At 44.7% G+C, this 10,417-nt stretch overlaps 1 protein-coding gene across 1 annotated transcript; it reads right to left on the bottom strand.

Moving 5' to 3' along the window:
• Positions 1–208: 208 nt before the first annotated feature.
• On the bottom strand, positions 209–2,169 carry LOC142918244 (uncharacterized). The gene has a single exon (XM_076062378.1). The coding sequence runs from the start codon at positions 2,160–2,162 to the stop codon at positions 276–278; it is 1,887 nt and encodes a 628-aa protein (XP_075918493.1). The 5' UTR covers positions 2,163–2,169; the 3' UTR covers positions 209–275.
• Between the last annotated feature and the right edge of the window lie 8,248 nt (positions 2,170–10,417).

Below are 10,417 nucleotides of genomic sequence, written 5' to 3'. Positions count from 1 at the left end.
AGGAAGTCCACCCACACCTCCACTTCCACAAACTGCTGGGAGTTGCCTCACTCTGACTCACAGTCAGAATTCTCCTGCTTTACGATGTGAAGGTCCCATTTTGGAGTTGAATCTTCATCTTCACATTTCACCTTCACTTCTTCGCTATTCACCATCACTTCTTCCCTCTTCACCATCACCTCTTCATATTTCACCTCGATACCTTTAAAAGTGTCCAAGCTGGGATTTTCTTCCGGTTCTTGTTTCATGATGGGCTTATTGTGGCACTTTGACTTTCACAAGCTGATTTCAGAGTCCACTCCTTGTGGATCTTCTGATGCTTCTGTGTTCTCTGGTATACTTGAAGATTTTATGAATGTGCAAACGCCTTGCTGCAGAGTGCACCTGAAGGGTTTCTCTCCCGTGTGAGTTCTCTGGTGTACTTTAAGATGTGGTGACTGTGAAAACGCCTTCCCGCACAGAGTGCACTTGAAGGGTTTCTCTCCCGTGTGTGTTCTCTCGTGTACTTGAAGATTTGATGACTGTGCAAACATCATCCCACACAAAATGCACCTGAAGGGTTTCTCTCCTGTGTGTATTCTCTGGTGTTTTTTAAGAACAGATGACAGTGAAAATGCCTTCCCACACACAGTGCACTTGAATGGTTTCTCTCCTGTGTGTGTTCTCTGGTGTTTTTTAAGAACAGTTGACTGTGAAAATGCCTTCCCACACACACTGCACTTGAAGGGTTTCTCTCCCGTGTGTGTTCTCTGGTGTACTACAAGAGTAGATGAACGTGCAAACGCCTTCCCACACATTGTGCACATGAAGGGTTTCACTCCTGTGTGTGTTCTCTGGTGTGTTACAAGAGCAGATGAATGTGCAAACGCCTTCCCACACACAATGCACCTGAAGGGTTTCTCTCCCGTGTGTGTTCTCTGGTGTATTACAAGAGCAGATGAACGTGGAAACGCCTTCCAACACACACTGCACTTGAAGGGTTTCTCTCCCGTGTGAGTTCTCTGGTGTACTTTAAGATGTGGTGACTGTGAAAATGCCTTCCCGCACAGAGTGCACTTGAAGGGTTTCTCTCCCGTGTGTGTTCTCTCGTGTACTTGAAGATATGATGACTGTGCAAACATCATCCCACACAAAATGCACCTGAAGGGTTTCTCTCCTGTGTGTATTCTCTGGTGTTTTTTAAGAACAGATGACAGTGAAAATGCCTTCCCACACACAGTGCACTTGAATAGTTTCTCTCCTGTGTGTGTTCTCTGGTGTTTTTTAAGAACAGTTGACTGTGAAAATGGCTTCCCACAAACACTGCACTTGAAGGGTTTCTCTCCCGTGTGTGTTCTCTGGTGTTCTACAAGAGTAGATGAATGTGCAAACGCCTTCCCACACATCGTGCACCTGAAGGGTTTCTCTCCCGTGTGTGTTCTCTGGTGTATTACGAGAGCAGATGAACGTGGAAACGCCTTCCCACACACACTACACTTGAAAGGTTTCTCTCCCGTGTGTGTTCTCTGGTGTTTTTGCAGATTTGATGAATGTGGAAATGCCTTCCCCCACACAGTGCACTTGAAGGGTTTCTCTCCTGTGTGTGTTCTCTGGAGGGTCTGAAGAACTGATGGCCATGCAAATGCCTTCCCAGACACAGTGCACTTAAAGGGTTTCTCTGCTGTGTGTGTTCTCTGGTGTACTTGAAGATGTGGGGAGTGTGAAAATGCCTTCCCACACACAGTGCACTTGAAGGGTTTCACTCCCGTGTGTGTTCTCTGGTGTGTTACAAGAGCAGATGAACGTGCAAACGCCTTCCCACACACACTGCACTTGAAGGGTTTCTCTCCTGTGTGTGTTCTCTGGTGTTCTTTAAGAACAGATGACCGTGAAAATGCCTTCCCACACACAGTGCACTTGAAGGGTTTCTCTCCCGTGTGTGTTCTCTGGTGTATTTTAAGAGCAAATGACCGAGCAAATGCCTTGTTACACACACTGCACTTGAAGGGTTTCTCTCCCGTGTGTGTTCTCTGGTGTCTTTGCAGATTTGATGAACGTGCAAACGCCTTCCCGCACATCGTGCACTTGAAGGGTTTCTCTCCTGTGTGAGTTCTCTGGTGCCGTGTCAAATTTCTAGTCCGATCCGTGCTGTATGCACGCTGGTCGCATTGTTGACTTGTCATACCGAGCTGCTATGCTGACTGCATTTGCTCCATCAGACCAATTCTGCGGAGGAAGCGTCAGAGGAAGCGTCAGCTGCAGACAGAAAAAAATAATATCCACACCATCTACACGTCAGTATCGATGCACAGAGGAAAGCATATATACACAGTAACATGTGACTTACACGTCTATACTTATTCATATATTCATGATATAGTGGAAAAGTGTCCCAAATTCATCACACGGGCTGTTATGGCACACAATGAGAGGGCAAATGATTATAAACATGCCGGGAAGCCCTCGTATCTTCAAAATGAATGTTCACCCAAAACTCCGAGCACACAATTTCAGCTGTCTGGCTGCAAAAGTAATATTTATGAAAGCTAAATTCAGCTGACATAGGAGAGGGTGTTGAAAACAATACTATTTGTGTTATGCAGAAATTCATAAATTAATGTTCAATCGCAACTTAGAGGTGTGAATCCAGGCTCAGATGTCCTTAAATGCTGGGATGATCAGTTCCGACTTCAGCTGCATGTGCGTGCTGTGTTAACTTCCTGTTTCCATTCTTATGAAGAGTTCCAGAGGAAAACAAAAGTAAACTATTGTTACGCTATAACCTCCGTGTTCAACAGAGTTAATAGACGTTACTGCAAACACAAACTGTACAATGTCACTGGGTAAACAGGCGGTGGCGTGTCTAGAATCATGCCTGGCCACCTTCATCTGCTTGGCATGAATGCTTCCTCACTCCACCAAGTAATTGAGGATCAACGAACATAGACGAGGCTAACTGGAGTTAGCCTCGGCTCTCTCCGTGGTGAGATGTTAACTACCTCACCTGGTATACAGGAAGTCGTGGGTTCGATCCCGACCCTGACGCCTGCTGTATATTTGGAGTTTGCGCGTCTCTCCGTATAGCGTCTTTGACCGATAGACATTGACACATGTATTCTTGTTGATTTCGGTAAAGTTACGTAGATAGAAAATAACAATAACAGATAATACAATTACATTAAATAAAGAATACTTGTGTTGCGATCAAAACGACGTGAGTTTTTTTGCTTTATTTACAATTTTATTTAATTCATTTTTATTATGTTATTTTTATTTTATTTTCTATCTACGTCACTTTACCAAAAGAACCAAGAATATTAATTCCTGCAGTCACCAAAGTTTTAAGTCAAAACATTCACACACGTTGACAAAGCCTCACCTTGTGTTGTTGTGGGCAGGTTGTTTCTGATAACAAGAGCGGTATAGCAGCTCAAGCGGGCTTGGCCTGGTGAAAAAAATAAAAACTGCGTGAATATTTACAATAAAACAAAGTTACAAAGTGGCGAGCCGGGTGAAGACAAATTAAATTTAAGCGAGATAATTAAAGTAAACGCAATCAGGCGAGGGCAGGAGGCAAGGCCCCGCGTGGCTAGGCACCGCGTTGTTAAGTTCCAACCTGGACATCGATTCCCATGCTGAAATGCATGAATTCATGTTCAATCGCAACTCAGATGTCCTTGAATGCTGGGATGAACAGTTCCGACTTCAGCTGAATGTGTGTGCTGTGTTCCCATCCTGTTTCCATTCTTATTAAGAGCTCCAGAGGAAAACAAAAATAAACTATTGTTATGCTATAACCTCCGTGTTCAATAGAGTTGATAGACTTTACTGCAAATACAAATTTTACACTGTCACACACTGGCGGTGGTGTCTAGAATCATGCCTGGCCACCTTCATCTGCTTGGCATGAATGCTTCCTCACTCCACCAAGTAATTAATTGAGGATCAACGAACATATCTGAGGCTAACTGGAGTTTGCGTGTCTCTCTCCGTGGTGAGATGTTAACTACCTCACCTGGTATACAGGTAGTCGTGGGTTCGATCCTGACCCTGACGCCTGCTGTATATTTGGAGTTTGCGCGTATCTCCGCTGAGTGTCTTTGACCGACAGACATTGACACACGTATTGTTGTTGATTTCGGTAAAGTTACGTAGATAGAAAATAACAATAACAGATAATACAATTACATTAAATAAAGACCACTTGTGTTGCGATCAAAACGACGTGAGTTTTTTGCTTTATTTACAATTTATTTTTGTCATTTTTATTTAATTTCCTATCTACGTGACTTTACCGAAAGAACCAAGAATATTAATTCCTGCAGTCACCAAAGTTTTAAGTCGAAACATTCACACACGTTGACAAAGCCTCACCTTGTGTTGTTGTGGGCAGGTCGCTTCTGATAACAAGAGCGGTATAGCAGCCCAAGCGGGCTTGGCCTGCTAACAAAATAAAATACAAACTGCGTGAATATTTACAATAAAACAAAGTTACAAAGTGGCGAGCCGGGTGAAGACAAATTAAACTTAAGCGAGATAATTAAAGTAAACGCAATCAGGCGAGGGCAGGAGGCAAGGCCCCGCGTGGCTAGGCCCCGCGTTGTAAAGTTCCAACCTGGACATCGATTCCCATGCTCGCTGCTACTCAACTGACATCCCTACGAGAGAGAGAGGCTCTACCTTGGTAAACAACAACCACCACCACCACAACCACCACCACCACAATGAGAATTTGTCACCTCGGATTTCAGTGCAAGCGCGCACACGGCAGCTTCCTGTTACCTCACGACAGCAGGAAGTAGTATGACGTCACTTCCCTCCTAAGAGCGGCTCTCTAACTGAATAAATTATGTTAATGAGGCTGGACCCTACGTCAGGGATGGGGGCGTAGGCGCTGGACCCGTCACAATAAACTCGCGACGGCTTTAACGGAAACATTATGTTAATGAGCAACAAATCACTGGGCGTAGCTGTGCCCAAATAAGGATTGCCACTGGAACAATATCGGCAGTGACCCAAGCGGAGTTGACGTCATGCTTAAGAGCACGGTAGACGGGGGAGGGCTGAATACCTTGGTGACATGACGTCACTAGCAAGGTACACCTCACTCTGGCGTTTCACGCCGATGAGGTAATGCAGAGTGGTGACGTCACAGAGTTGGAGTTTACGTTGATTTAGATTAATTTTCCATTGCTCCCTCCCTTGGGTGTGTGAGCCCAGCTACAACAACGTGGACATTATTGTGTCTACACTGTGTTTGTGTACGTACACTGTGCGCGTACACTGTGTATAAACTGTGTGTGTACACTGTGTGTATACACTGTGTGTGTGCACACTATGTGTGTATACACTGTGTGTGTGTACACTGTGTGTGTACACTGTGTATACACTGTGTGTCACTGTGTGTCGCTCTGTGTCACTGTGTGTCACTGTGTGTGTGTGTCACTGTGTGTGTGTACACTGTGTGTGTACACTGTGTGTGTGTACACTGTGTGTACATTGTCTGTACACTGTGTATAAACTGTTTGTATACACTGTGTGTACATTGTGTGGGTGTACATTGTGTGTGTACACTGTGTGTGTACACTGTTTGTGTCCGCATTGAACCGAACCCCCGGCAAGGCCATCTACTTAACGTTGAGAGAAAATGCACACGAAATCTCCTTTTCAATGAAGTCTTCCAGATGTAAATTGATACGAGCTTTTAATGAAGAAATAAAATCTAATTCAAAACACAACACAATTCAAAGATGTTTCATTTTAAAACTTCAAAACGGAGCATGGGGTACTTGCGTGAATGCGTCCTTCGTGTGCAAGTGTTGTGACTTTTCTGGCCTGAAGGCCGTCAATGTGTTGGACCATTATTGGTGCACAGCGTCTCAACAACTGCAGTGGGGTTTGTTTCAACCGATGGTTACGAACATCCAGACGTAAATCAGCAAGGTGCATTTCTAGTCCCAGTTAGACAAAATCTATGTCAACACGTAAGACAAAACTACAATTCGTGTTGTAGAGAATGTACCTCCTCCTATACGTGTAACTTTTAAATGGTATGCCTTGTAACTGATGAATAATCCGAGCGTGCTCCCTATTTCAAAGACGATGAGTTGCTCCAGAGGCAGACGCTTCGTGAAACACAAAAGTACCCTTTGACCTGTATCACAAGAACAACGGGTCTCACCTGAGTTCTCTGTACAGGTTACTTCCAAAACACACACACACACTTTGTCCTAACATCACTTATTCAATGTTTGTTCCTCATACAAAATGTCACATGCACGCGCACAATCAGACAAGTATTCATTCTAAATCATTGACGGGAATATTAACAACATTGAATTACTGCAGCGAAATTGACTGCATCACGTTACATCGTATTAACAAGAAGCTATTTTACAAATACGCACCGTCTGCTTAACAGTGTATGTACAACGTACTATTGTTGCGTCATTCAAAACGAGTAGGCCGTTGCATGCTGGCGTCTCGGTCAAAATGTAGCAAATTCAAAACATTACGCTACAAATAATAGATCACGGCACTTCGATGGCAACACAAGCAATCGTCATCAGGTGGGACAAGCACAGCAGCAAGAAGAAGAAACTGCTGGAGTAGGCGCCTACTACTTCAGCAGTTTCTCTTGCTGTGGTTGTCCCACCTGATGACGATTGCTTGTGTTGTGATCTAAACGCCGTGATCTGTTATGTTTCTACCCACGTGGTGACTTTACCGAAAGAACTCAAGAGTGTGGATTCCTGCAGTCACAACAGCTTCGAATCAACATTGCCTACAAACTACACAACTGAGATGACGCATCAATCATCGCCCCCTACTGACAGGCTCTTGTCCACATGCAGGCCGGTGCTGGGCCACCACCTTGTGCCACGCAGGGGCAGCTGCTACTTGGGGATGCTCTTCGAGTGTTTCAGACGAGGTACGACACAAAACTCCGAGTTGCTGAGGCGGTTAAGCAAGCACCGTGTAAATGCAAATATTATAACATAGTGAATGCTTGGGAGCTTATTGTCTCTCGCTCCTGGTTAAAGATCAACCCATCCCACGGGCCCACAAAGACTGGCCGCTCTTACTCTGCAGGTTGAACCTAGCAACTGAGTGTCCAACTTCACGTTCTTGTCATTAAAGGCCTGTGACAAAGGTGCATCTATTGGAGCGACATCGTCTCTGGCTTACACATCTACCGGGTCTCCACTTGACTTTGTATTGCCTCGGAGGAAGTCCACCCACACCTCCACTTCCACAAACTGCTGGGAGTTGCCTCACTCTGCCTCAGAATTCTCCTCCTGCTTCACGTTGTGAAGGTCCCATTTTGGAGTTGAATCTTCACCTTCACATTTTACCTTCACTTCTTCGCTCATCACTTCTTCCCTCTTCACCATCACCTCTTCATATTTCACCTCGATAACTTTAAAAGTGTCCAAGCTGGGATTTTCTTCCGGTTCGTGTTTCATGAGGGATGGGCTCATTGCGGCACTTTGACTTTCACAAGCTGAATTCAGACTCCACTCCTTGTGGATCTTCTGATGCTTCTGTGTTCTCTGGTGTACTTGAAGATTTGATGAATGTGCAAATGCCTTCCCGCACACACTGCACTTGAAGGGTTTCTCTCCTGTGTGTGTTCTCTGGTGTGTTTTAAGAGCAGATGACTGTGAAAATGCCTTCCCACACACAATGCACTTGAAGGGTTTCTCTCCCGTGTGTGTTCTCTGGTGTTTTTTAAGAGCAGATGACCGTGAAAATGCCTTCCCACAAACGCTGCACTTGAAGGGTTTCTCTCCCGTGTGTGTTCTCTGGTGTTTTTTAAGAGTAGATAAATCTGAAAATGTCTTCCCACACACACTGCACCTGAAGGGTTTCTCTCCCGTGTGTGTTCTCTGGTGTGTTTTAAGAGCAGATGACCATGAAAATGTCTTCCTACACACACTGCACTTGAAGGGTTTCTCTCTCGTGTGTGTTCTCTGGTGTGTTTTAAGAGCAGATGACCATGAAAATGTCTTCCCACACACACTGCACTTGAAGGGTTTCTCTCCTGTGTGTGTTCTCTGGTGTGTTACAAGAGCAGATGAGCATGAAAATGCCTTCCCACACACACTGCACTTGAAGGGTTTCTCTCCTGTGTGTGTTCTCTGGTGTTTTTTAAGAGTAGATACATCTGAAAATGCCTTCCCACACACACTGCACTTGAAGGGTTTCTCTCCCGTGTGTGTTCTCTGGTGTGTTACAAGATTACATGACTGTGTAAACGCCATTCCGCACATCGTGCACCTGAAGGGTTTCTCTCCCGTGTGTGTTCTCTGGTGTTTTACAAGATCAGATGACTGTGCAAATGCCTTCACGCACACACTGCACCTGAAGGGTTTCTCTCCTGTGTGTTCTCTGGTGTTTTACAAGATCAGATGACTGTGCAAATGCTTTCACGCACACACTGCACTTGAAGGGTTTCTCTCCTGTGTGTGTTCTCTGGTGTTTTTTAAGAGTAGATAAATCTGAAAATGCCTTTCCACACACACTGCACTTGAAGGGTTTCTCTCCCGTGTGTGTTGTCTGGTGTAATACGAGATGATATGACTGTGTAAACGCCATCCCGCACATCGTGCACCTGAAGGGTTTCTCTCCCGTGTGTGTTCTCTGGTGTTTTTAAAGAGCAGATGACCATGAAAATGCCTTCCCACACACAGTACACTTGAAGGGTTTCTCTCCTGTGTGACTTCTCTGGTGCCGTGTCAAATTTCCAGTCCGGTCCGTGCTGTATGCACGCTGGTCGCATTGTTGACTTGTCGTACCGAGCTGCGCTGAGTGCCTTTGCTCCATCAGACCAATTCTGCAGAGGAAGCGTCAGCTGCAGATAGAAAAAAAGAATATCCACACCATTTACACGTCAGGCACAGAGGAATGCACACGAGACTTACACGTCTATACTTATTAATATATTCATGATGTAATGAAAAGTTTCCCAAATCAATCAGATTTGATGAACGTGCAAACGCCTTCACGCACAGAGTGCACCTGAAGGGTTTCTCTCCACGGGCTGCTATGGCACACAATGAAAGGGCAAATGTCATTAATATGCCTGGAAGCCCTCGTATCTTCAAAATGAATATTAACCCAAAACTCTAAGCACACAATTTCGGCTGACTATAAAAGGAATAATTACGAAAGCTAAATTCGGCTGACATAGCAAAGGGTGTTGAAAACAATACTATTTCTGTTGTGCAGAAATGCATTAATTAACGTTCAATCGCAACTTAGAGGTGTGAATCCAGGCTCAGATGTCCTTGAATGCTGGGATGAACAGTTCCGACTTCAGCTGAATGTGTGTGCTGTGTTCACCTCCAGTTTCCATTCTTATAAAGAGTTCCAGAGGAAAACAAAGTAAACTATTGTTATGCTATAACCTCCGTGTTCAACAGAGTTAATAGACGTTACTGCAAACACAAACTGTACACTGTCACTGGGTAAACAGGCGGTGGCGAGTCTAGAATCATGCCTGGCCACCTTCATCTGCTTGGCATGAATGCTTCCTCACTCCACTAAGTAATTAATTGAGGATCAACGAATATAGCCGACGCTAACTGGAGTTTGCCTGTCTCTCTCCGTGGTGAGATGTTAACTACCTCACCTGGTATACAGGAAGTCGTGGGTTCGATCCCGACCCTGACGCCTGCTGTATATTTGGAGTTTGCGCGTCTCTCCGATAGACATTGACACACGTATTCTTGTTGATTTCGGTAAAGTTACGTAGATAGAAAATAACAATAACAGATAATACAATTACATTAAATAAAGACCACTTGTGTTGCGATCAAAACGTGGAGTTTTTTTGCTTTATTTACAATTTATTCTTATTTATTTTAATTTTATTTTCTATCTACGTGACTTTACCGAAAGAACCAAGAATATTAATTCCTGCAGTCACCAAAGTTTTAAGTCAAAACATTCACACACGTTGACAAAGCCTCACCTTGTGTAGTTGTGGGCAGGTCGCTTCTGATAACAAGAGCGGTATAGCAGCTCAAGCGGGCTTGGCCTGGTAACAAAAGAAAATAAAAACTGCGTGAATATTGACAATAAAACAAAGTTACAAAGTGGCGAGCCGGGTGAAGACAAATTAAACTTAAGAGAGATAATTAAAGTAAACGCAATCAGGCGAGGGCAGGAGGCAAGGCCCCGCGTGGCTAGGCCCCGCGTTGTAAAGTTCCAACCTGGACATCGATTCCAATGCTCGCTGCTACTCAACTGACATCCCTACGAGAGAGAGGCTCTACCTTGGTAAACAACAACAACAACAACCACCACCACAACCACCACCACAACCACAATCGCAATGAGAATTTCTCACCTCGGATTTCAGTGCAGGAAGCGATAGCTTCCTGTTACCTCGTGACGTCACGCAGCAGCAGGTGACGTGACGTCACATCCGGGG

The sequence above is a fragment of the Petromyzon marinus genome, unplaced genomic scaffold (genome assembly GCF_048934315.1).
Source record: "Petromyzon marinus isolate PM22_M1 ecotype Great Lakes invasive population unplaced genomic scaffold, UKy_Petmar_22M1.pri1.0 PM_G_Scaffold_59, whole genome shotgun sequence".
NCBI classification, from domain to species: Eukaryota; Metazoa; Chordata; class Hyperoartia; order Petromyzontiformes; family Petromyzontidae; genus Petromyzon; species Petromyzon marinus.
The sequence above is the reverse complement of the archived record's forward strand: the minus strand, read 5'-3'. Positions and strand labels throughout refer to the sequence as shown.

Coding starts and splice junctions, on each gene's coding strand:
- LOC142918244 (XM_076062378.1), bottom strand. CDS start 2,162: ATGACAAGTCAACAATGCGACCAGCGTGCATACAGCACGGATCGGACT.